The sequence below is a fragment of the Pelophylax lessonae genome (genome assembly GCF_965119305.1).
Source record: "Pelophylax lessonae genome assembly, chromosome: 9".
Classification (NCBI taxonomy): domain Eukaryota; kingdom Metazoa; phylum Chordata; class Amphibia; order Anura; family Ranidae; genus Pelophylax; species Pelophylax lessonae.
The window spans coordinates 43,558,899-43,585,737 of record NC_138776.1 but is presented as its reverse complement, the minus strand read 5'-3'; the positions used below and the strand labels follow the sequence as shown (position 1 = coordinate 43,585,737).

The following is a 26,839-nucleotide window of genomic DNA, read 5'->3' as shown; positions in this document are numbered from 1 at the left end:
ATCGGATGGGAATGGACCATCTGTCCGCTCTCATCTGATCCCATCTGATCTGCTGGACGGATGGAAAATAGAGTTTCCATCCGTCCAGATTTAACGGATTGGATGTCAGCGGACATGTCTCCGCTGACATTCGATGCCCCATAGAGATGCATGGGGCATCCATTCAGATCCGCCAAAAAAACGGACAGGCGGATCTGAACAGTCTGCCTGTGTGAAAGGGGCCTTAGTCCCAAGTCGTGGCCCCCCCACCACACACCCTGTTCCTGGAAGTATTCGATGTTTCTATTTTCTCCCCCTGGTAAGTGTGCCAATTTCTTCAAGCTGTTTTTTTTTTAAAGCTGCAGTCTAATCTGATTACATTTTTGCTTCCCTGGTTCCTCCTCTCTCCCATCATCTAAACTCATCGCTCTTCATAGACCAACACTAATATAACTGAACCCTTACCCGCCAGATCACCAGGTAAAAAACGAATGCAGCCGCCACATCTAAATATTGATAAACTGCAATATATTACGTTTTGGGTTTAATACCACTTTTAAGATCTCCCCTCTTCATCAGGGTTCAGCTAATGTATATAGTTAGGAGGAGGAAAAAATGTAAATTTACAGGATGAAGAAAGGTAGTGCCCAATACGGCATTGCACCATTGTCCACCCTGTAAATTTAATGATTGTACAATTTCAGATTGTCCTGGAATTGAAGGGTCTGATGACCGGGTCTCTTTAGAGTAATCATTCCGGCTCGTTGGGTATGAGATTTAGTATTTAGTAATCTTTTATACTAGTAGACCGATGGCGGCAAGCAGGACTACCCCTCGACATTGTCATAATTGCCCCCACTTGATGAGAAGCACTGGCTTGCAGCGTACCATACGCATGTTGTACTGCATAATTGCACCCATTAGACGAAGAACACACAAGGGTTTAGGATGACTCCACTGGACTTGGCATCTCCTGGAATGACAGGTGGGGTTTTGTTTCCCGGTGGTTTCTCCTGGTCCTCACTGACCATGGCCAAGTTGCTGTAGATGAAGTAGACCTGTGGGCTGTGCTTTTCTTGTTTTCTCATTAGAATTATGGATTTGTGGATGTTAATGAGCCGCCTCATGGTGGACATGGTGACGGGGGTGCTACTGGAGCTGATTTTGACGCTGGCCTCGTACTCCTGGGCTCGTTGGTACTGCCTGCACAGAGCAAAGAGAGGTGATGAGAAATCGGACCTGAATTTAGGCTTCAAAATAGATCCCTGGTGCCCAAACTGCGGCCCTTTTGGCACTTTTTGTGCGGCCCTTAGATCCTCTGCTAGTCTGTGTTTCCCCATTGCCCTGTTTTAAAATAGTGATTTCTATCAGTCTCCTGTAATATGTCTCCTGAAGCATGTCCCCTGTCTTCAACAACTCCTATTGCATATTCGCAGTCTCTGACCATCTCATATCAGGGCTCGACAAACCCCGGGCGCCAGGTCGCATTGGCGACTAGAATTAGCGACCTGGGGCCTAGGGTGCCCTGGAGGAGGTGTCCTGTCCCTTTTGCGCCCCCCCCACCTCCTCCCCGAGTGCACGGACTACCACGCCGTCCTAAAATTGAGGCCCCGGCTTTTCGGCCTTCTTCTGTGAGATGAGAGAGGCTTCCAATGGGGAACTGGCACCCTCTTGTGGTGGCCGGGAGTTTCACAAGCAGTCACTAATGACTGTTTCCACTGCATGTTCTCAATGCCTGCCCATCTCCTTCCCAAGAGGAGATTAGATGAAAGTTTTTGCAGGCTTCATCTCCCTGTCCACTTACCTTTGCTTAAAAGGTAAGTGGACAGGGAATGTGGTTATTATTTATTTTATTTTTTAAATTATTTAAAAAATAATATTTTTTTTTCAATTATTGAAAAATATATATACAGTGTGTGTGTGTGTATATATATATATATATATATATATATATATATATATATATATATATATATATATATATATATATATTATCATGTCCCTGCCATGCCACAGCCACTCAGCCGAAGGCCCCTTTCACACAGGCTGTCTGATCAGTTCTGCCTGTCAGTTTTTCAGGCATACCTGATCGGACCCTTCAGTCTCCTCTATGGAGCGGTAATCTGCTGCCATCTGATCCTGTCCGCCAAAAACAGATGGATGGCGGTTCTATTTTCTATCCATCCCGTGGATCGGATCAGATGGCATCGGATGGAAAGAGGCAGACAGTCTGTTTCCATCCGATTGCCCTATAGAGGAGAGTGGGGTTCTAGTCGTATTTGTGTAAATTTTGTATCAGTTTTTTTTTTTAAATAAAGCTTGGTTGTTGGTTTAAAAACAAAAAAAAAAAAAAACTGGCTCCTAACTTTTTTTTTAGCTGGCTCCTAGATTTCAGGCAAATTTGTCAAGCCTTGTCTTATATCATGTGCACAATCTCTGACCATCTCCTGCATTATGTCTATTTCTTGTATCGTGCCCATAGTCTTTGACTGTATCCTGCTGTGTGTCTGCTGTCTCTGAGACTGAATATTCACAGAATTTTATATATATATATATATATATATATGACCCTTTGCTGCACTTGAGATGTCCCCATATCTAAAAAGGTGACCACCATTGAAATAGATAGGAACCCAATTGCTAATTCCTTCTCATCAACATGCTAATTTCATTTTTAAATAAAACTCTCCCATATTCATTACAGATCCAATTTTAGACCCAATGACATCATCGTTGGCTCTCTTCTTCCCTATGCAATGCTGGCAGATCATGGGTGGTGGGAGGAGCCGGCAGGGTGCTGTTCCTGGAAACATAACAGCACCCTTCCTCAGTAAAGCCCCGCACACACGTACTGATCATCGGCCGAACGATCGGCCGTCTTTTGTCCAGGGCTGTCGGTGTCTGTTGAAAACTGCAAAAGACTGCACACGAATTTTGTCGGCCAACAACAGCCGACTGCAGAAGTGATGTCATGTGATGGTTAACTTTCCTTGTCTTTTTTCTTTTCTGAGCATGGCCAGTCTTGCTAATCTGCTGTCTGTCGGCCGAATTCTGTACTGACTGGCGAACAATCGGCCGTTCTGGTGTTGGCCAACAAAAATTTTAATGCCTGCACGACAGATTCTGTTCGGCCGAAAATGCGCTGTCGGCTGTCGGAAGCATCATACTAACAAGCCTACAATCGGCCGATCGGTCGTCGGCCGAATATTTACGGCCGACAATCGGTACGTGTGTACGGGGCTTTATTCTTTCAGGAGTCCTCAGCCATGCAAGCAGTGGGCTGGCACTTGGGAGGACTTGAGGGGTGGATGTCAGTCTGGAGAAATGGGCTTTCCTAGGCTGGTTCTGAGAATCCACAATTGCAAAAACTCAAATCCATTGAATGAAAGGGGGGTAGGTTGGGGACAGTCAAATTGCAGAAATAAGATCTAGATGATGCTGGATGTCCTCTGGCCAAGAAATATGATACATGATACAGAAAACAGCCCATGGCCACACCATCCTGAATGCGCCCGATCTCGTATGATACAGAAAACGGCTATTTGACAAGGTGGGGATTGTTCAAGAAGAATTCATGTGACGTACCTGCTGTGCTTGTGCCAGGCTCTGGTGCATAAGATGGCAGTAATAAATAATATCACAGCGGCAAGGGACATCATTGTGATGGTAAAGACATTGAGCGCTGCAATGGAAAAAAAAAGAAAGGCTTTAAATTGATCAACCCAGTACAGACAGTCATTGCCGGGGGGGACCTGTGGGGGGGCAGTACTGAGAAGCTCCCTGGGTACAGCATGGACCCTGCATTGCCTTGTAGTCGCCATCCATGCATACTGCACTGTACACAGGTAACAAACAAAAATGAAACTTAAATGCCAACTCTTACTTTAACTATCTTGTTGAAGAGACCCTGTCACCATCTCTAAAGATTGCATATAAAATACACAAAAATCTAGTATTACACCACCATGCTTGCAGCATTTTTTTTTTCCATAAATTATTTTTTTATTGACTTGCAATGTGGCATGAAAATTGCTAGAAAATTTGACCACTTCAAGGTAAAGTCAGTTTCCTAGCATAGCTCCCTTCCTCCTTGCATGGCCAAGCCCTCTCCTCTTCTCGGAGACCCTAATTGCTGTCTCAGCAACTCCTCTCCCTACATCACCTTTTATGTACAAGTTAAGTGGAATACTTTAAGGCAGGGGTCTCCAAGCTATGGCCCGTGGGCCACATCAGGCCATCTACAAGACTTTATCTAGCCTCCTACTGGCTGATCTGTGTATCATCATATGAGGACTGGCACATCCACTGACAGACAGCCATGACCCTCCCCCAGTCCCCCAAAATGGTTACTCCTAGATGTAGGGGGATATGATGGGCAGCCCTGGATATAAGGGGGGGGGGGGACTCTGATAGGTACTCCTGGATATAAGGGGGGACTCTGATAGGTACTCCTTGATAGAAGGGAGACTTATGGGAACTCCTGGATGTAAGATGGTGGCTCTGATTGGCAATCTTGATTGTAATGTGGGGGGCGGGGAAACTGATGGGCACTCCTGGATGTAAAGGGATGAATCTGATAGGCAATTCTGAACGTAAGGGAGGGAGAGTCTGATGGGCACTCCTGGACGTAAGGGGGTGGCTCTGATGGGCTATCCTGAATGTAAGATGGGGCTGTGATATGGACTTCTGGAACTAAGGGGGGACTCTAATAGGCACACTTGGATGAAGAGAGGGACTCTGATAGGCCCTCCTGGAAGTAAAGGGGAAGGGGCTCTGATGGGCACTCCTTGATGTGATGTAAGGAGGGGACTCTGATAGGTACTCCTGGTTGTAAGGGGAGACTGATTTTTATTTATTTATTTTTCTGCCCCTGAACATTTGTAATATCCACAAGGTGGCCCTGATACTGAAACGTTTGGAGACCCCGGCAATAGAGTGTCACCTGAGCTCTGAGTCTCCTGGGGCTGCTGACACCACATCCAAGATGGTGGCACCCAGCAGCACCATAGGGGGGTTGTCTACACACGGAAGGGTTTATACTTGGCAGATTCGGTAAATAACATGTAACAATTACATTAAATGCAATATATGTGTAGGGGGTTGTAATGCGCTTTAGGGTGTTTTTAAACCAGTTCTTCTTAATACATATATACACTTTTCTTCCAATCAAAATTCATATATAAATACTATAATCCTGTATCACTGTATTAATTTAAAATATATAAAGTGCTTGTGTGCTTCAAGTAATGGTGACGAGGATATGTTGAACCTACAGTGCTTTTGTGCATAACATATATTAAAATCAATCCGTGCTGATAAATAATCAATGAATATGGAGTGCCTTTCATCCAGTTTAACATATAAAGTGCTTAATTCATAAAGTGACCAGGTGCGCCAGTATATAAATATACCATACACAGTGCTTCTATATATATTTTTAAATAAACCGATTCACTCCTTTTGGTGCTAAATAATATGTAAGTGTCTGAAAAAAACAGAAAAATTTATTCAAAGTGATCCATAGTGCTTTCTATCTTCCTCCACCTTTATTTCCCGTGTCTTGGATTTCTTCAGTGCAAACAGTTCTAGGTGTCCTAAATGCTCACCTTAATGAGGTAAGTAATACGCCTGTAGCACTTAGCCCTCAGTGCCTCCTGGTTCCTTTTATCTCAGCGCCGTTCGTCTCCTTTTAGGGTGGTTTCCTTCCCTCCTGGTCAGTGTTGGGTACCTTCTCCTGGGTGTCTTTATCTTTCTTATGGGGGTTGCCTATATTCCTCCCACTCTCGATTCCTTAATGTTTTTCTTTACTCCTTGGGGCTCATGTAAATAATAGGGGACAACATAGTGTAGTAGTTCAAGGTTTTTATTACAAAAAATATAGCCAACTCACATTTAAAATCGCTCTCAATCGTCTTTCGGATTCTGTTACGGGATCTCCGTCCCGTTACGTCACTTCCGGGTAATCCTACGCATTGCGTCACGGCCACACGTGACCTCCTCAGGGCATCCTTACCCGGATTACCCGGTATGGTTGAAACAAAAAAGGGCAAAAAGTTCCCTTATTTGTACCCTTCAGGTCTGGTATGAATTTTTAAGGTAGACCCCGTGCAAAAAAAAAAGGATCCGGTTTGGATTTCTTGGAGTAACCAGGACACTCACTCTCTCTATTTGTCCTGGTTACCATTGTCACTGAGACATAAAGTAATTCGAAATCCAAAACCAGGGCTGTTTACGCTTTCCCTACTTTACCCAAATGTAAAAAAAAAAAAAATTAAAAATTTGACAAATTTTCTTTAAACTTTTTTGTTTTAACCACTTGAAACATAATCATGTAAATGTACTTCATTGTGTTCAAGTGGATATAGCGGGGTCATGACTGCAGCTGTCAGCCATAACCCCGGTATTAACATTTTCAGCTGCGGATTCCCTAACCTGTAAAAGTCATCTGAGCAGCTGATTAGCCACAGGGTCATTTTTACAAGCAGCGGTAAGGGATGAGCCACTCTCCGCTGCAGTCTTCTTGTTTCCTAGGCTTACCGGTCTCAACACAGAGCGCGGCATCCAATCCAGCCGTTGATGGCTGGCCATAGAGTTGATTGAAGACCAGAATGTCCCCAATCATCTCTATGGTCTATGAAACCGGAAGCAATCAGCATTTCTCTTACGTCCTCCGACAGTCGCCGCCTCTTCAAATTCGTCACTATGGGGTTATTGACCTTTGCTCCGTAGGAGTAGCTAGGCAACAGAATATGTCAATATTAAAGCTTTTAACATATCCCACCCCCAGGGGGTGGTCCCCTCAGTCAATACCCTCCTGCTTCCTGTATCCATACCTCAGTTTCAATTGTCTAGCTCAGGAGTAGGCTGGCTGATTCTGTGCTGGGGCTTTTCAGTCTCCGCTTCTTTTCTCTTTTAATTTTATTTGAAGTTTTTTTCTCTTCTTTTTATTAGCTGTTTATTTTTCAGCACTAGTTAGGTTCTTCTGATGAAGATGATCGTGCGGTGCTGGGTCTCGGGCTGGCCTCCCTGGTTTTCCGGGGCTCAGGGCCAGTGGCTTCCCAGCCTGCCATTGAGCGTTCAGTCAGGTTTTTTCCTGGCATGTGTGAACGACCCATCCCTGTTCGCTGCAGGGATGCTGCGGTGAGGTGGCTACCTCACTGGACGCCATGCGGTTTCGCACCGCAGTTCTATTGCGTCCTGGCTGCGACTCTCCCTGTCCTCTGTGCAGTGGCTTGATCGCTTGGGCGGGCTCCCCACGCCATTCAGGAGGTAAGTGTACTCTGTGTGGGGACCTGTCTGTTTAGTGGGTGTCAGTCTGGGACTGTGTAACCCTGCATGTCTGTAAACACTATTGGGCTCCCTGTCTGGATTGCTGCTTTCTGTGGGCTGCAAGGGGGGGGCTCGCCTGCCATGTTTTGTGTAACAGGCTGTGTTTTTTCTGTGTGACATGCTGTATGCTGTGGGACATGATGTGAGACATGTTTTGTGGGCATACTTGCGGCGACCGCTGCTGCGGTCCGCCATTTTATTGCAGCAGGCTTATGGTGGCCGATACTGTGTGGGGAGAGCGGCGTTTTTGGCGCCAAGCGCTGCCATTTTGGCGGTGATCGCTCAAGCCACATGTCAGCGCTGCATGATCTCTGCCTTTGCAGTCCTCCTCCGGCGGCCATTTTTTTTGTAGCCTTCCATAGGCTTTATAGGAGCGGTCAGTATTGCATCACTTCCTTTGCCCTGAGAACAGCGATCGATGCAGCAGCCTGAGTGATCTCTCCAGGTTTACCTTCCTTATTCCTGTATTCCTTGCCTAAGTTTTGTACTTCTCCCTGTGGGGGTCGGTGTGTGCTGTGTGTGTGCGGTGGGCTACGCTCGCCGCGATCTTAAAGGGGCAGTACCCCTTTTTTTCCTGCAAACTTGTGGGGGCATGGATTCTCAGGAAAGCAAATTTCCTCCCACTTTAATGGGAGGCCAAGGGGCTGCTGCTGCTCCCCCCTAGGGGGGCGATTTGGCTACCATTGTGGCTAACCTAGCTGCTCAGGTGCAGATGCTTGTGGCTGCTCAATCCACAAAACGGCCCAGAGTTTCAATTTCCTCTGATTCAGAGGGCGATGGTGATGGGGCTGCTATGGCTGGGGTCCCCTTATCGGGGTCCCGTTCGTCCCTGGACCTTGTAGGGTCGGAAGGGGAGGCGGAGGTTGAAGGGGTTGATGATTCCCCCCCTGGCTCGTCTGAAGAGCTTGCAATCATGGATGAATTGGTTGCTTCTATCAAACAAACACTGCATTTGCAGGATGAACCATGTCCTCCTGCCGTCCTGGCCTCTTATGGGACGCAGCGGAGGCGCAAAACATCACAGGTTTTTCCTTGCACTGAGGATTTTCAGTGCGCTGTTAGTGAACAATGGCGCAATATAAAGAAGCCTTTTGCTGTGCCGAGTAGGTTCAAGCTGCGTTATCCCTTCACACCCGCCACTGATGAACGTTGGTGTGTACCGCCTCCGGTGGATCACGCGGTAGCAGTTTTGAATAAATCTACTGCGATTCCGGCGGAGGATACCCCGGTGTTTCGGGATCCCACGGACAGGAGGCTGGAGTCTCTTGCCCGCCATACTTACTCGGTTACCGGTTCCATGCTAGAAGCTATTTTTGCTTCCCTTATGGCAGCTCAGGCTGTCGCGGATTGGACGCAGGTGCTCAGGCGCGTCCTGGTGGCTGATTCTGCCCCGCCGACAATGTTGGCTATGGTAGATCAAATTCATCAGGGTGTCATGTATTTGTGTGATGCGGACTTAGATATAGTCCCTTTGGCTGCGCGTGTGCACAGCGTGGCGGTGTTGACACGCCGCTTGATTTGGCTGAAATGTTGGTCTGTGGGCCAATCTTCTTGCAAGACTCTAGCTAATCTACCTTATACGGGATCTCGCCTTTTTGGCGAATCCTTGGATACGCTGATAAAGGGGATCACTGGGGGTAAGAGCACGCTCTTGCCCCAGTCTCACAAGGCTAAGGTTGCTCAAGGTAAGAAGCATGCTTCGTTTAGACCCTCTCAGGGGTCCTTTCGTGCCTTTTCGGTCGCACTATAAGGGCAAACCCTTCAAAGGTCAAGGCTCCCAAAAGAAGCCGTGGACAGGTAAGCAGAAGTCTGGCCAGTCCGGGTCCGCTGCCCATAACAATGCGGCCTGAAGGGGCGCCCTCACCCAGTTCTGGGGTGGGGGGACGTTTGCTCGGTTTTCTTCAACCCTGGCTGGCCCACGTTCGGGACAGGTGGGTTCAGGAGATCGTTCGGTCCGGTTACAAGATCGAGTTTCTCTCTCGGCCGGCGAGCAGATTTTTTCCCTCAAATCTTCAACTGTCTCTGGAGCGTTTACGGGATCTGCACCTGGCGGTGCGGGACCTGCGGGCTCAGGGAGTGGTGGTTCCGGTGCCTCATCGGGACAGATTTCGGGGGTTTTATTCAAATCTGTTCACTGTGCCCAGAAAGGAGGGCAAGGTACGTCCGATTCTGGACTTAAAAGCTCTGAAACGCTTTGTGCGGGTTCGCAAGTTCCGCATGGAATCCCTGCGCTCGGTGGTGGCTGCTCTAGTTCCGGGAGAATTCATGGCATCCATCGATTTGAAGGATGCGTACCTTCACATCCCCATTTTCGAGGGTCACCAGAGGTACCTTCGATTCGCCATTGCGGAGGATCATTACCAATTCGTGGCGTTGCCTTTTGGTCTCGCTTCGGCTCCGCGGGTGTTCACCAAGGTGCTTGCACCGGTTCTGGCTTTATTGAGAGCCCAGGGCATCTCGGTCCTGGGGTATCTGGACGACATTCTGGTTCGGTCTGCGACCAGTCAGGGTCTGGTGAAAGACCTGTCCGTCACGATGCAAACTCTACAGGAGTTTGGTTGGACGATAAACTTTCCAAAATCGACGCTGTGTCCGTCATTTCGTCTTTCCTACCTGGGAATGATTCTGGACTCTGTTCAGGCGAAGGTCTTCCTGCCGGAAGACAAGCTCAGGACGCTTCAGGAAGAAGTCAGGTCCCTCAGGGACGTTCCGTGCTCGTCCCTCCGGACGGGCATGAGGTGTCTGGGATTGATGGTCTCTGCCTTCGAGGTGATTCCCTTCGCCCAGTTTCACACGAGGGGTCTCCAAGCGGAGATCCTGTCCAGGTGGGACGGCCGACCACAATCTCTGGATCTTCAGATATCGTTGAGTCCTCGCACCAGAAGGGATCTTCTGTGGTGGCTACAGTCCCCGGCGGTGTCGGGGGGCAAGTCTTTTCCTCCTCTTTCGTGGACGGTGATCACCACGGATGCCAGCCTGTCGGGCTGGGGTGGTGTTCTGGGCGTTCTGTCCGCCCAGGGTACTTGGTCGGAGGGGGAATCCTCCCTTCCGATCAACATTCTGGAATTGCAGGCGATAAATCTCTGCCTTCGTCGTTGGACGGACAGGCTTCAGGGCCGTCCGGTTCGGGTGCAGACGGACAATGCCACAGCGGTGGCCTACATCAACCACCAAGGGGGCACCAGGAGTGCCCGAGCGGCTCGGGAGGTGGCCGACATTCTGTCTTGGGCCGAGTCGCACGTCCCGGCGATAACAGCGGTTCACATTCCGGGGGTGGAGAACTGGCAGGCGGATTATCTGAGTCGCCAGACCCTGGACCAGGGGGAATGGTCACTCCACCCGGATGTCTTCCAGATGTTGTGCACGAAGTGGGGTCTTCCGGATGTGGACCTGTTCGCGTCTCGTCTGAACAACAAGTTGGGAAGGTTCGTGGCAAGGACGCGCGATCCTCGGGCAGACGCGTCGGACGCGTTAGTGGCTCCGTGGCATCAGTATCGCCTGATGTATGCATTCCCACCGATTCAGCTGCTATCCAGGTTCCTTCGCAGGTTGTCATCGGAACCGCTCACGGTGATTCTGGTGGCGCCAGACTGGCCTCGCCGGTCTTGGTACGCAGACCTCGTGAATCTGGCGGTCGACGCTCCATGGCGTCTGCCTCTTCGAGAAGATCTTCTGTCTCAAGGACCGATATTCCATCCTGCTTTGCAGTCGCTGGCTTTGACGGCCTGGCTGTTGAAACCGAGGTCCTGAGGGATAGGGGTCTCTCCCCTGAGGTCATTCACACTTTGATCAATGCTAGAAAGACCTCTTCGGGGAAGGTTTACTACCGTACTTGGAAGGCCTATTTTGCCTGGTGTGAGTCCAGGGGGTTTTCCCCTCGCTCATACTCGGTGTCTAGGGTGTTGTCTTTCCTTCAAACGGGCGTGGACCAGCGTTTGGCGTAGGCCACAATTAAGGGTCAGATTTCTGCGCTGGCCGTTCTTTTTCAACGCCCTGTGGCGTCTAACCCCTTGGTTAGCACTTTTGTTCAAGGGGTGCGGCACCTGGTCCCTCCTAGGAGGGAGCCTTTGCCTCCATGGGACTTGAACCTTGTTCTGTCCGTGTTGCAACATGCTCCTTTTGAAAAGATCAGGGAGATCTCGTTGTCCATGTTGTCCAAGAAGGTCGCTTTTTTGGTGGCGATCACCTCGGCTCGCAGAGTGTCGGAGCTGGCAGCCTTGTCTTGCAGATCTCCGTATCTGGTGATTCACCTGGATAAGGTGGTCTTGCGACCTAACCCTTCTTTTCTTCCGAAGAGGATCTCGGAATTTCATCTCAATGAGGACATTGTCTTGCCTTTGCTTTGCGCGAAGCCTAAGCATCCAAAGGAGGTGGATTTACACTCCTTGGATGTTGTTCGGGCGATCAGGGTTTACCTGTCATCGACAAAATCCTTGCGCAAGACGGATTCTCTGTTTGTCCTTCCAGAGGGGCCTCGGAAGGGCATGGCGGCGTCGGCTTCTACCATCGCCAAATGGATCAGACAGACCAGTGAACAGGCGTATGCTTTGCAGGGAAAAGTTCCCCCTATGCCTGTGAAGGCGCACTCTACCAGATCTCTGAGTACGTCTTGGGCCTGTCATCATCGGGCTTCTGTGGCTCAGGTGTGTAAGGCGGCGACTTGGTCGTCCGTTCACACCTTCTCAAAGTTCTACAAAGTGGATGTTCGGGCATCGGCAGATGCTTCCTTTGGCCGCAAGGTTCTTAGTGCGGCAGTGCCTTAGGGTCCCTTGTTTTTTGGGCCCTTGGCTGTTTGGGATGTTTTCTTGTCCCTAGGTTATTTGTTTTTCCTGGGTTGTTGCTCCTGTTGAGCAAGTTTTTTTCATGCTGCCCAGTTGGTTTCCTTCCTTTGGTAAGGTTCCTTTTTTTCTGCTGTGGGTACTGCGTTGCCTTAGGCGCGGCTGAGTTTTCCCACCCCTCATGTATGCACTGCTTTGGGATGTCCCCATAGTGACGAATTTGAAGAGGCGGCGACTGTCGGAGGACGTAAGAGAAAACTGAACTTTTGTAAAATCTTACCTGTAAAATTCCTTTCTCTGAGTCCTCCGACAGTCGCCGCCCCCGCCCCTCTTTTGGGGTTTGTTTGTGTACTCTACTGCTATTCTACTGAAACTGAGGTATGGATACAGGAAGCAGGAGGGTATTGACTGAGGGGACCACCCCCTGGGGTGGGATATGTTAAAAGCTTTAATATTGACATATTCTGTTGCCTAGCTACTCCTACGGAGCAAAGGTCAATAACCCCATAGTGATGAATTTGAAGAGGCGGCGACTGTCGGAGGACTCAGAGAAAGGAATTTTACAGGTAAGATTTTACAAAAATTCCGTTTTCTCTTACGTCCTCCGACAGTCGCCGCCTCTTCATATTCGTCACATATGGGGTATTAGACTTTGCTCCGAAGGAGTAGCTAGGCAACAGAATATGTTAACATTAAAGCTTTTAACATATCCCACCCTCAAGGGGTGGTCCCCTCAGTCAATACCCTCCTACTTCCTGCAACCATATCTCAGTTTTAATGTCTAGCTTGTCAGGAGTGGCTGGCTCTCTCTGTGCTGGGGCTTTCTGCCCCAGACTCTTTCTTCTTTTTAAGATTTTGTTTGAGTTTTTCTCTCTACCTTTACTTAGCTGTTATTTTTGTCAGCGTTAGTTAGTTCTTCTGATGAAGAGGATCATGCGGACTGGGTCTCGGGCTTATCCCCCTGGTCGCAGGTCGTGGGTCAGTGGCTTCCCAGTCTGCCATCGAGCGTTCAGCCAGGTAACGCTCCTGGCACAGTGAAAGACCCATCCCTGTTCGGTGCAGGGATGCTTGGTGAGGTGGCTACCTCACTGGACGCTGTGCGGTTTCTTAACCCCCATTTTGTGCGTCTTGAATGCGACTCTCCCTGCCTCATGTGCAGCAGCTTGTTCGCCTGTGCGGGTCCCCCACGCCATGTGAGGTAAGTGTATTTATGTGGGGACCTGTCTGTCTGGGGGGGTGTCAGTCTGGGACTGTGTAACCTGCCTCTATTCACACTGCTTGTCTCCCTATCTCTCGGCTGCATGCTGTGGGCTGCAAGGGGGGGGGGGGAGCTGTGTGTGTCAACCTGGTCAGTGTGTGAAGCTGTGTGCTGTGGGGCATGTTTTTTTGGCATGTTTGGGCATACACAGCGATCGCTGCGGCGATCTGACATGTATTCTGATACTGGAATGTAATGTGTGTTTTAATGCACTGTGGAGCGGCGGTTTCGGCGCCAAACGGCGCCATTTTGCCTACACTCGCTCCGGCCGCATGTTTTACATGCATGGCGGCCATTTTCTTGTAGCCTCCATAGGCTCACATAGAGCGCCCTGGCAGCATCACTTCCTCTTTCCAGGAACACCGATCGAGGCAGCAGCAGCGGCGAGGGTCTCCTCAGGTTTTATCCTTCTGTTCTTGCTATCCATTGCCTGTGTTCAGTTTGCATATTCCCTGTGGGGGTCTTATTGTGCTTGTGTGTGGTGCGGTGGGCTGCGCTTCCCGCGCTTGCTTAAAAGGGGCAGTTAACCCTTTGTTGTCTGGCATTACAGGGGCAATGGATTCTCAGGAGGGCAAATTTCCTACAGCCTTGGTGGAAAGCCAGGGGACCGCTGTTTCCCCCCCAGGGTGGGATTTAGCCACTATTGTGGCTGGCCTTGCTGCTCAGGTGCAGATGCTGGTGGCTGCTCAATCTACTAAAAGGCCCAGAGTTGCTCTTTCCTCTGATTCTGAGGGTGAAGGTGATGGGGCTGTTATGGCGGGGGCCTCCTTATCGGGGTCTCGCTCCTCCCTGGATCTTGTGGGGTCCGAGGTGGAGGCTGAAGTTGAAGGGGTTGATAATTCTCCCCCTGGCTCGCCTGAAGAGCTTGCAATCATGGATGAGTTGATTGCTTCCATAAAGCAAACGCTGCGTTTGCAGGACGAAGTGTGTCCCCCCGCCGCCTTGGCGGCTTATGGGACGCAGAGAAAACGCAGGACGCCGCAGGTTTTTCCCTGCAATGATGATTTTCAGCGCGCTGTTAAGGAACAATGGCGCAATCTGCACAAACCTTTTGCGGTACCAAGTAGATTCAGGCTGCGTTATCCTTTTTCGCCTTCCACTGATGAAAGGTGGTGTGTGCCTCCCCCAGTGGATCACGCAATTGCGGTTTTGAACAAAGCCACTGCGATTCCTGCAGAGGATTCCCCTGTGTTCCGTGATGCCACGGATAGGAGACTGGAGTCTCTTGCCCGTCATACTTATTCTGTTATGGGTTCTCTGCTTAAGGCTCTGTTTGCTTCTCTCATGGCGGCCCAGGCGATCGCAAGTTGGACGCAGATGCTTAGGCGCGTCTTAGTGGCCGACTCGGCCTCGCCGGCGACCCTGGATATGGTGGATCAAATCCACCAGGGTGTCATGTATCTGTGTGATGCGGACCTGGACCTGGTTCCGTTGGCTGCACGTGTGCACAGCAAGGCGGTGTTGTCTCGCCGCCTGGTTTGGTTAAAATGTTGGTCGGTGGACCAGTCTTCACGTAAGACCTTGGCCAATCTACCTTTATGATGGGTCTCGCCTTTTTGGGGAGTCCCTGGATGTGTTGATTAAGGGGATCACCGGGGGTAAGAGCACTCTCTTGCCCCATTTCCCCAAGGCTAAGGGAGCTTCTGGGAAGAAGCATGCTAATTTTCGGCCCCCTCAGGGGTCCTTTCGTGCCTTTCGGCCGCACTACAAGGGCAAGCCGTTGAAAGGTCAAGGCTCTCAGAAGAAGCCCTGGTAAACAGAAATCCGGCCAATCCGGATCTGCAGCCCATAACAGTTCGGCCTGAAGGGGCGCCCTCACCCAGTTTTGGGGAGGGGGGATGCTTGCTCGGTTTTCTTCAGCCCTGGTTGGCCCGTGTGCAGGACAGATGGGTTCAGGAAATCGTTCGATCTGGTTACAAGATCGAGTTTCTCTCTCGGCCGGAGAGCAGATTTTTTCCCTCAAAACTTCAACTGTCTCCAGAGCGTTTGCGGGACCTGCACCTGGCGGTGCGGGACCTGAGGGCTCAGGGAGTGGTGGTTCCGGTGCCTCATCGGGACAGATTTCGGGGGTTTTATTCCAATCTGTTCACCGTGCCCAGGAAGGAGGGCAAGGTTCGTCCAATTCTGGACTTGAAGGCTCTAAACCGCTCTGTGCGGGTTCGCAAGTTCCGCATGGAATCCCTGCGGTCGGTGGTGGCTGCCCTGGTTCCGGGGGAATTCATGGCCTCCATCGATTTGAAGGATGCGTATCTTCACATCCCCATTTTCGAGGGTCACCAGAGGTACCTTCGATTTGCCATTGCGGAGGATCATTACCAGTTCGTGGCGTTGTCTTTTGGTCTCGCCTCGGCTCCACGGGTCTTCACCAAGGTGCTTGCACCGGTTCTGGCATTATTGAGGGCCCAGGGCATTTCTGTCCTGGGGTATCTGGACGACATTCTGGTTCGGTCTGCGACCAGCCAGGGTCTGGAGAAGGACCTGTCTGTCACGATGCAAACTCTGCAGGAGTTTGGTTGGATGATAAATTTTCCAAAATCGACACTGAGTCCGTCGGTTCGTCTTCCCTACCTGGGAATGATTCTGGACTCGGTGCAGGCGAAGGTCTTCCTGCCGGAAGACAAACTCAGGACTCTCCAGGAGGAAGTCAGGTCCCTCAGGGACGTTCCGCACTCGTCTCTGCGGACGTGCATGAGATGTCTGGGATTGATGGTCTCGGCCTTCGAGGCGATTCCCTTCGCCCAGTTTCACACGCGGGGTCTCCAGGCGGAGATCCTGTCCAGGTGGGATGGGCGACCTCAATCTCTGGATCTTCAAATCTCGTTGAGTCATCGCACCAGAAGAAACCTTCTGTGGTGGCTCCAGTCCCCGTTGGTGTCCGGGGGCAAGTCGTTTCGTCCTGTCTCGTGGACGGTGATCACCACGGATGCCAGCCTGTCGGGCTGGGGCGGAGTTCTGGGCGTTCTGTCCGCCCAGGGGACTTGGTCGGTGGGGGAGTCTTCCCTTCCGATCAACATTCTGGAATTGCGTGCGATAAGTCTCTGTCTTCATCGCTGGACGGACCGGCTGCAGGGCTGCCCGGTTCGGGTGCAGACGGACAATGCCACGGCGGTGGCCTACATCAACCACCAAGGGGGCACCAGGAGTGCCCGAGCGGCTCGAGAAGTGGCCGACATTCTGTCCTGGGCCGAGACTCATGTCCCGGCGATAACGGCGGTTCACATTCCGGGGGTGGAGAACTGGCAGGCGGACTATCTGAGTCGCCAGACCCTGGATCAGGGGGAATGGTCTCTCCACCCGGCTGTCTTCCAGATGTTGTGCACGAAGTGGGGTCTTCCAGATGTGGACCTGTTCGCGTCTCGTCTCAACAACAAGGTGAGAAGGTTCATGGCAAGGACGCGCGACCCTCGGGCAGACGCGTCGGACGCGTTAGTGGCCCCGTGGCATCAGTACAGGCTGATGTACGCGTTTCCACCGATTCAGTTGCTGTCCAGGTTCCTTCGCAGGTTACACTCGGAACGCAGCACGGTGATTCTTGTGGCACCGGACTGGCCTCGCCGGTCCTGGTACGCAGACCTCGTGAATCTGGCGGTCGACGCCCCGTGGCGTCTGCCTCTTCGAGACGATCTACTGTCTCAAGGACCGATTTACCATCCTGCTTTACAGTCGCTGGCTTTGACGGCCTGGCTGTTGAGACCGAGGTCCTGAAGGAGAAGGGTCTCTCTCCAGAGGTCGTTCATACTTTGATCAACGCGAGGAAGTCTTCCTCGGGGAAGGTTTATTACCGTACTTGGAAGGCCTATTTTGCCTGGTGTGAGTCCAGGGGGTTTTCACCCCGCACGTATTCGGTTTCCCGTGTGCTGTCTTTCCTTCAAACGGGTGTTGATCAGCGTTTGGCGCTGGCTACGATAAAGGGTCAGGTGTCTGCGCTGGCCGTTCTGTTTCAATGTCCCGTGGCTTCCAACTCCTTAGTTGGCACTTTTGTTCAGGGTGTGCGGCATCTGGTTCCTCCTAGGAGGGATCCTCTGCCCCCTTGGGACTTGAATCTCGTTCTGTCTGTGTTGCAACGTGCTCCTTTTGAACAGATCAGGGAGATCTCGTTGTCTATGTTGTCCAAAAAGGTCGCCTGTTTGGTTGCGATCACTTCGGCTCGCAGAGTGTCGGAGCTGGCGGCTTTGTCCTGCAAGTCTCCGTACCTGGTTATTCATTTGGATAAGGTGGTCTTGCGACCTAATCCTTCTTTTCTTCCGAAACGAGTTTCGGAATTCCATCTTAATGAGGATATTGTCTTGCCTTCGCTGTGCGCGAAGCCTAAACATCCAAAGGAGGTGAGATTGCATTCTCTGGATGTTGTTCGGGCGATAAGGGTTTACCTTAAATCGACTGAGTCTTTTCGGAAGACGGACTCCTTGTTTGTTCTTCCAGAGGGTCCTCGGAAGGGCATGGCGGCTTCGGCCTCTACCATCGCCAAATGGATCAGGCAGACCATTGAACAGGCCTATGCTTTGCAGGGGAAGGTTCCTCCTGTACCTGTGAAGGCGCACTCTACTAGATCTTTGAGTACGTCTTGGGCCTGTCGTCATGGGGCTTCTGTAGCCCAGGTGTGTAAGGCGGCGACTTGGTCGACCGTGCACACTTTCACAAAATTCTACAAAGTAGATGTTCAGGCATCGGCGGATGCTTCCTTTGGCCGCAAGGTTCTTAGTGCGGCTGTTCCCTAGGGTCCCTTGTTGGGGACTCCTGGTTGTTGGGATAAGTTTTGTATCCCCTGGTTTTTTTGTCTTTTCCTGGGTTGTTGCTCCTGTTGAGCACTTGTTTTTTGCTGTTGCCCAGCTGGTTTCCTTCCTTTGGTAAGGTTCCTTTCTTTGATGCGGAGACTGCGTTGCCTTTTCGGCGCGGATGCGTTTCCCACCCCTCATGTTTGCACTGCTTTGGGACGTCCCCATATGTGACGAATATGAAGAGGCGGCGACTGTCGGAGGACGTAAGAGAAAACGGAATTTTTGTAAAATCTTACCTGTAAAATTCCTTTCTCTGAGTCCTCCGACAGTCGCCGCCCCCGCCCCTCTTTTGGGGTTTGGTTGTATACTCTACTGCTATTCCACTAAAACTGAGATATGGTTGCAGGAAGTAGGAGGGTATTGACTGAGGGGACCACCCCTTGAGGGTGGGATATGTTAAAAGCTTTAATGTTAACATATTCTGTTGCCTAGCTACTCCTTCGGAGCAAAGTCTAATACCCCATATGTGACGAATATGAAGAGGCGGCGACTGTCGGAGGACTCAGAGAAAGGAATTTTACAGGTAAGATTTTACAAAAATTCAGTTTTTGTCACTTCCGGTTAGGGAGAATGTAAACTGAGACAACTTCTTGGGGGAGCTAAGCATGAGATCAAGGTTTGTTTTTTTCTTTGTTTGGTTTTTTATTTTTTTTATTTCATGCTTTCAAGGGTGGAGGAGAGATCTGGGGTCTTATAGACCCCATATGTCTCCATAAAGAGGGCCTGTCATGCTTTATTGTTTTCAAAATGGATGTTTACATGTCTTGAGGGAGCAATGAAAGTAAAAAAAATATTAAAAGGGACAATGTAAAAATAATAAAAAAAAACCAAAAATGAGATAATAAATTTAAAGTGCCCCCGTCCTCCTGTGCTCTCGCTCATAGGCAAACACATATATAGATTGCACACACGTTCGTTATCACTGCAAACATTGTAGCGAGAGTAATAATTCTAGTGCTAGAGCCCTCTTTGTTAAAAGTATGCCGCCTTTGGAGATTTTTAAGTATCATAGTTTGTCATCATTCAATGAGCGTGCATCATTTTTAAGCGTGACATGTTGGGTATCTATTTACTCGGCGTAACATCATCTTTTAATATTCTACCAAAAATTGGGGTATACAGTGCCTTGAAAAAGTATTCACACCCCTTGATATTTTTCACATTTTGTCATTTTACAACTAAAAACATTTATTTTATTGGGATTTTATGTGATAGATCAGTGATGGTGAACCTTGGCACCCCAGATGTTTTGGAACTACATTTCCTATGATGCTCAACTATACTGCAGAGTGCATGAGCATCATGGGAAATGTAGTTCCAAAACATCTGGAGTGCCAAGGTTCTACATCACTGTGATAGACCAACACAAAGTGGCACTTTTGCTGTTAGATTTCCTTTAGATTTACCTTTGACTATGTAGTGCAAGGGCCTGCCAGATTGCATACAAATTGAAAGTGTTTAGGTTTGACCTCATATTATATGGTTTTGGTAAATCTAATGGAACCAATCGCCTTCAGAAGTCACCTACTTAATAAATAAAGTCCACCTGTGTGTAATTTAATCTTAGTATAAATACAGCTATTCTGTGAACCCCTCAGAGGTTTGTTAGAGAACCTTAGTGAACAAACAGCATTATGAAGGACAAAAAACACACCAGACAGGTCAGGGATAAAGTCGTGTATAAATTTAAAGCAGGGTTAGGTTATATACAAATATCCCAAGCTTTGAACATCTCACAGATCACTGTTCAATCCATCATCTGAAAATGGAAAGAGCATGGCACAACTGCAAACCTATCAAGACATGACCGTCCACCTAAACTGACAGGCCAGGCACGGAGAGCATTAATCAGAGAAGCAGCCAAGAGTCCCATGGTAACTCTGGAGGAGCTGCAGAGATCCACAGCTCAGGTGGGAGAATCTGTCCACAGGACAACTATTAGTCCTGCACTCCAGAAATCTGGAAGAGTGGCAAGAAAAAAGCCATTGTTGAAAGAGTCGTAAGAAGTCCCGTTTGCGAGAAGCCATGTGGGGGACACCGCAAACATGTGGAAGAAGGTGCTCTGATCAGATGAGATCAAAATTGAACTTTTTGGTCTAAAAGAAAACGCTATGTGTGGCAGAAAACGAACACTGCATGGTCATGGCAGCATCGTGTTGCGGGGATGCATTTCTTCAGCAGGGACAGGGAAGCTGGTCAGAGTTGATGGGAAGGTGGATGGAGCCAATCTTAGAAGAAAACCTGTTAGAGTCTGCAAAAGACTTGAGACTGGGGTGGAGGTTCACCTTCCAGCAGGACAACGACCCTAAACATACAGCCAGATCTACAATGGAATGCTTTAGATCAAAGCATATTCATGTGCTAGAATGGCCCAGTCAAAGTTCGGACCTAAATCCAATTTAGAATCTGTGGCAAGACTTGAAAATTGCTCTTCACAGACGCTCTCCATCCAATCTGACAGAGCTTAAGCTATTTTGCAAAAAATGAGAAAACATGTCACTCTCTAGAGCCAAGCTGGTAGAGACATCCTCAAAAAGACTTGCAGCTGTAATTGCAGTGAAAGGTGGTTCTACAAAATATTGACTCAGGGGGGCTGAATAGAAATGCACGCCACACTTTTCACATATTTATTTGTAAAAAAATTTGAAAACCATTTATTATTTTCCTTTCACTTCACAATAATGTGCCTCTTGTGTTGACCTATTACATAAAATCCCAATAAAATACATTTATGTTTATGGTTGTAACATGACAAAATGTGGAAAGTTTCAAGGGGAATAAATACTTTTTCAAGCTCAGTATATTGTGATTTTTTTTTTGCAATAAAATTCATTAAAGTGCATCTTTTGAAAAACCACTGCGCAAATACTGTGCGGCATTAAAAATTGTAATGACTGCCATTTTATTCTCTAGGATCTCTGCTAAAAAAATATAGAATGTTTGAGGATTGTAAGTAATTTTCTAACAAAAAATACAGATTTTCTATTTGTAAACAAATAGTGCTAGAAAAGGCCCGGTCTTCAAGTGGTTAAACTTCTGAAACTTTGAAAATATTGCGGCGGTCATATAGGCCTATAACTGTTCAGCACCACCACCCCTGTGATATGATGAGATGCCAAATAGACACCAAACTGATCTGTATTTAAATTGCTGAAAATGCCATTCCCTCTGTAAATGCTAACTATCTGGCTATCTCTGTAGTCACTGATCTAGAACATGCAGAAAATCAGAATGAATTCACAATCTCCGTATGGAGATGCTGAAACCCCCCTGTGCTGTCCCCTGGCTGCAGCGCTCCCGGGAATAGTTGCATAATTAATTAGAGGCACTCAATAAAATACAAAACACTGAAGGGATCCGCTTTTGTCTACAACTTGGCAAAAGTTTTAAAGCAAAGTTTTTTTTCTTCGTCATTTTATTTTTTTCTCGTTCATCTTTTTTTTTTTTCTTACCGAGTGTCCCGCTGTTTGTCTCGGGGTCTCCTCCGCCTGTCCGATTACCAGCGAGCACATGCAGACCGTCTGAGCTGTTAGCGTCCATACCGGTGACTCTCTCCATTTAAAACTATCCGCAGCCAAGTCACGTGACCTGATCTGGTCAAATACCGTCTCTATGGCAGCGGCTTTTTGTTAAAGTTCCATGCCGCTTTTTTTTTTTTTCCTTTTTTTTCCCCCCTTATTATAGATGAACTCCGGACAGATATAAAAGATACTATTTAATGCAACTCTGTAATCAGCGAGGCCCCGAACACGCGTGTCACTCTTGTGATACCATTATTTCTTAAGGAAACCCAGGGAGCTTAAGAAGTTGGAGGAGAAGCAGTTAAACCTTAAACACTTAAACTCCGGAAGGTTTTACCCCCCCTTCATGACCAGGCTCTTCGCTTACTTAGCACTGCTCTACTTTAACTGGTAATTGTGCAGTCATGCAACGCTGTGCGCAAACCAAATTTATATCATTTTTTTCACACAAATAGAGCTTTCTTTTGGTGGTATTTGGTCACTTGTGTTTTTTTATTTTTTATTATATAAACGAAAAAAGGCAGAATTGAAAAAATCCAATCCAATAAAACACTAATATCAATTTTTTTCATAAATTTTGGGAAAAATGTATTCTGTTACAAGTCTTTAGTAAAAAGAATCTCAATAAGTGTCTTGATTTGTTTGTGTCAAAGTTATAGCATCTACAAACCATGATATATATATATACTGGGATTTTTATTTATTTTTTTATACTAGTAATGGTGGTGATCAGCGACTTATAATGGGACAGTGATAGGGACAATAGGGATAATGCTGGGGGAAACTGACTAACTGACACTGACGTCACCAGTGACATTAAAGCGGAGTTCCGCCCCCCCCCCCTCCAAAAACTAAAAGTCAGCAGCTACACATGTACACATACTGTAGCTGCTGACTTTCAATATTAGGACACTTACCTGTCCTGGAGTCCAGCGATGACAGCACAGCAGTCGATGTTTCCATCGGCTGTCGGATTGCTGCCGCCGCCATTGCCAGTAAGGGAACCCGGCAGTGAAGCCTTGCGGCTTCACGGCCGGGTCCTTTCTGCCCATGCGCGAAGCGTGCTGCGTTCTGTTACTGGCCTGGAAGCAGAGGGAGTAGGAGGGGGCTGAACTTCTGACGTACCTTGCCGCGGCGAGGTTGACCGCCCACTTTGCAAGGTTGCCGGTGGGTGAAACTTTTTTATAGAGGGAGCTCCACCTATATACTTTCTTGCTTGAGCTTGGGGGCCCATTAGGGGGCTGGTGCTCCATGGGCCGGGGGGGGGGGGGCGGCAGACGGACCACACCATACCCCCCCCCGGACCACACCAGCTCGCACACCTTACCTTCCCCCCCGCCCTTGTCAACGGCTCACTCACCCTGGACTTTCGTGGAGGGCAGGCAGCAACAGCTTCCCCTGTGTCTCCTCCCTCCTCCTCCTTGGCCAATAGCATGGCCTCTCCTTTCGGCCATGCTATTGGCCGAAAGGAGAGAAGAATCAGTGTGATAATAGTGAATATTCATTCACTAATGTCCCACAACTGGGTGGGCTCTGCACCCCGAGCCCACCCTTTGTTGAAGCCTATTAGAGCCTCTGGCTCTAATCATGTGCTTAAAAAAAAAAAACCCATTGGAATCCATGCGTCCGGCGCCCTGCATGTAGATTAGGGGGGCCGGATGCATGGATGGGGGGCGGCACCCTGCGCCCCCAATGCACCGGCCGCCACTGGGGCTGGTTGTAAAACCCTAGAAGAGACAGCAGGTTCCAGATGATGCAAGCAAGGAAGATGGTGGCATGCGGCCTTCCGAGGAGTACCAGGAAACCAGGTAAGAAAAAAAATTATAGAAGGGGGTTGTGTACTTTTTTTGTGTTGTATTGAACTGCATCAGATTATTTTTTTCTGTAGTATGCTGACATCTAGTGGCAGTTTAGAGCCACTAGAATGTGTTTACTTATGTGACTTGGTATATTCATCCGTCCTCTCCTTCTGTTTAGTGCTAGTTCGTTCAGTCCTAGCTAATGTAGTGCTAACCCTGGCAAGGGCTACTGATTTGGCACAGGCTTATTTTACAGATTAGTGCAACAACAGCCAAGCACACAGCAACAGTCACTCTTTCTGTCTAAGGGCTGCCTTTTTTTTTTTTAAATATTTATTGCTAAATGAACTTGGATAGGGCATAAGGAGCTGTGAGACACTCCATTAGCACTGAGCAGTATCGGAGGACACTCTTCACCCTGTTGCTACTTCTTAGGACAGTCCTTTTAGTAATTGCCCAGAAAATGGACAGCACTGAGCCACTATCAGAAATATCCCAGGCCAAGCAAGCACTATTACTGATACAAAAAGGATCGCAGCAGTAGTCACCAGGGTCCTGCATTCAGGGCTGCACTCACAATGTCCCTGGAAACTTGGATGTCTCCTTCCAATATCAGTCAGACATTTCTCCAGTGAACTCTCCAGACCAGATCCTCAGTGACATCCCTTGATTGGTACCAGAGATTTTCAGCAAACAGCCCCCCCCCCAGGGAGCAAAGGTAAAATTTAATCTGGGTTGCCCAGAATGGCAGCAGCCCTTCAGACTGGGAATTTCTCCTCCTGGACAAGAACCCAGCGGCTCCAGACCCCAGAATATTTTTTGCACTCCCCAGCCACCTTCTGGGCACCCTCCCCCATAGGTTGGCTGAGAGAAAAAATATTCAGTTTGCTGATTTCCTAACCATCCTAGCAACCTGTCTGGGAGGGTGCTACATTAGACCCTCTCTGTTTACTCTATGTTCCCATAGCCAATTTTTTGAGATGGGAACGGGGACACCTATTAGCAAAAGTATGTCGACATAGGACATGCGCCCCCTTAAAGGGGAATTCTAAAAAAAAAAAAAAAAAAAAAAAAACTTTTTTTAGTTTTACTGCTACTATTCCTTTAAATTGGCTTTTGAAATTTACAAATGCAGCAATTTAGAAATTGGATGAAAGGTTTAGCACTGGGAAACACTTTTTGAAAGATAAAAAGTGAATTTTTTTATACAACTATATACAATTTGAACTTCAGCAAGTTGTCTTCACCACGTCTAGATGCCTAAAGTTGCTCCCATGTGAATGGCTGATTACCAATTTGTGTTACCTGAAGGAATAATCTATCCTCCATTTTGTTCTTTCAACTCCATTTTATTACTAAAACCCTAGACTCAGCTTAATTAAAAAGCCTATCTAAGTAAATTTCCGTGAAAGTTTCTAGGACGTTACGCTTTGTGGTCAAACTGACCCTTAGAGCAAGTCTGTTTGAAGTAACTAATTATACCTTATCTTAACTCTTAGAACACGTCTGATGTAATGCCAATTATAACTATGCCTTATTTCAATTAACTTATATTAAGTACGTGACTTGAAGCACGTAATGGTAAACTGCTATTCTTGTATCAATTCTATGTATTATCTCCTGGAAAGGGACTTCCCCTTTTACTTTCTCTATAAAATGTTCTTCATTGTTTGAATAAAGCCGAGCATTCTGTGACATCGTACCTGCCATCTCTGTGTCTCATTGAGTGCTCCCAGATATCTGAAGGAACTTTGATGCCTAGGGCCATGCGAGTCTGAATTATTGCCAACATTACCAAGCAAGTGAACAGGTGTACCTTTATAAAGTGGCTGGTGAGTGTAGATTACCCCAAAATGAGGGACAAATAAGGAGGAAAAAGGAACAGAGAGACTTTGTTCCAAACTGGGGACAGTCTCTCAAAATCAGGGACACTTGGGAGCTATGGTGTTAGTACTTCACAGAGACAGAGTTCTCGAAAGTAATTTGGAAAGACTGGAAAAACATTCTCTGTACTGCAATTAACTGAAGTAAAATTGTGTTGAATTCAACTCCTGTGTTTTGTTTAGGAGTTAAGCTGCCTGTAGATGGCGCCAAGTCAGCAGGTGCCACATTCTGCAGCATTTGAAACAGAACAGTGGTGAAGTTCCAAAGCCTGGATCTCGCTGGAGTGTTTGCATCAATGCAATAGATAGAAAAAAAAAAAAACAGGGGCAATAAAGGGGACTGGTCCTGCTCTGTCCATGCAGCAATCACAGATATCCGGTCCCTTGCACAGGAAATGCTGTGTTTAAAGCTTCTAAAGTTTACTTTAGCAGAAAATATCAAACCAAAGAAGAAGATACTTTGCCTGGGCACTCGGGGCAGAAAAAGGTAATATATTACCGACAAATGTGGAAATGTATTTTTGCCCGGACATAGGCTTTATTATCTACAGCAGAAGTACCTGAAAGTTTGCTGGAGAATTTTTTGAAAACCAAAGAGGGAAAAATGGACTAATAATGTTATAACTTTATTTAATTGTTCTTGGTTTGTGTTGCAGAAACATGAATGATTAACCATCATAGAGGTCAATACTTTCCAGTAGCCGTTCATCGCAGAAATTGCAGAGCTCTCGCCGCTGGTACGGTGGCAGCAAATCCCACTGGCTCTAATAGGAACATGAATTGGGGCGGCTGTGCCGGTGCGGCAGTGTGTCAGTGAGCTGCGGAGATTTTGATGAATTGTCATTTCGCGATAATGTAATTATCATATGAGACAAGAACAAACCCGGAGGCTTCTGCAAATGGTCGTATCCTAAAGTGCCTTTCCAGAGCTCAACTAATGGTGTCCCAGGGTAATAAAGGGCCAGACGGGGCAATGAGCAAATACTGGCCAGCATCCGATCATTCACTGATTGAGGATTTCCCGAGAATAAAACTTCAGAGAGAATTCCAATTTCTAATTTTCTATAATTTATTTTTCCAAAATTTTGTCACAATTTTATTTGGGGAGTAAATTATTCAACTCTTTGCTGCCAGCGCCGTTTTTGCAATTTTTCCACGTTCCAAAAAAAAATACCTGAAGATTATGTAAAACCATTATATATTATACCCAAACATTACCCATTACCCAAACATTATATATTTTCCGAAAGCAGACATCACAGAGAATAAAATAGTGGTAGTTCCAATTTTTAGGTCACACGATACTAGCGCAATGATTTATGAAACACAAAATTTCAGTAGAAAATACACTAACGTTAATTTTAGTTAATATACAGTGCGTTGAAAAAGTATTCATACCCCTTGAAATGTTCCACATTATGTCATGTTACAAGGAAATACGTAAATGTATTTTATTGGGATTTTATGTGATAGACCAACACAAAGTGGCACATAATTGGGAAGGAAAATTATAA

At 47.8% G+C, this 26,839-nt stretch overlaps 1 protein-coding gene across 1 annotated transcript; it reads right to left on the bottom strand.

Annotated features, from left to right (window-relative positions):
- Positions 1-892: 892 nt before the first annotated feature.
- LOC309563688 (uncharacterized protein) lies at positions 893-21,705 on the bottom strand. The gene is made up of 3 exons (XM_082268284.1): positions 21,575-21,705; positions 3,565-3,661; positions 893-1,182 (listed from the first exon to the last, which is right to left on the bottom strand). The coding sequence occupies exons 1-3, from the start codon at positions 21,678-21,680 to the stop codon at positions 900-902; spliced, it is 486 nt and encodes a 161-aa protein (XP_082124410.1). The 5' UTR covers positions 21,681-21,705; the 3' UTR covers positions 893-899.
- Positions 21,706-26,839: the final 5,134 nt, after the last annotated feature.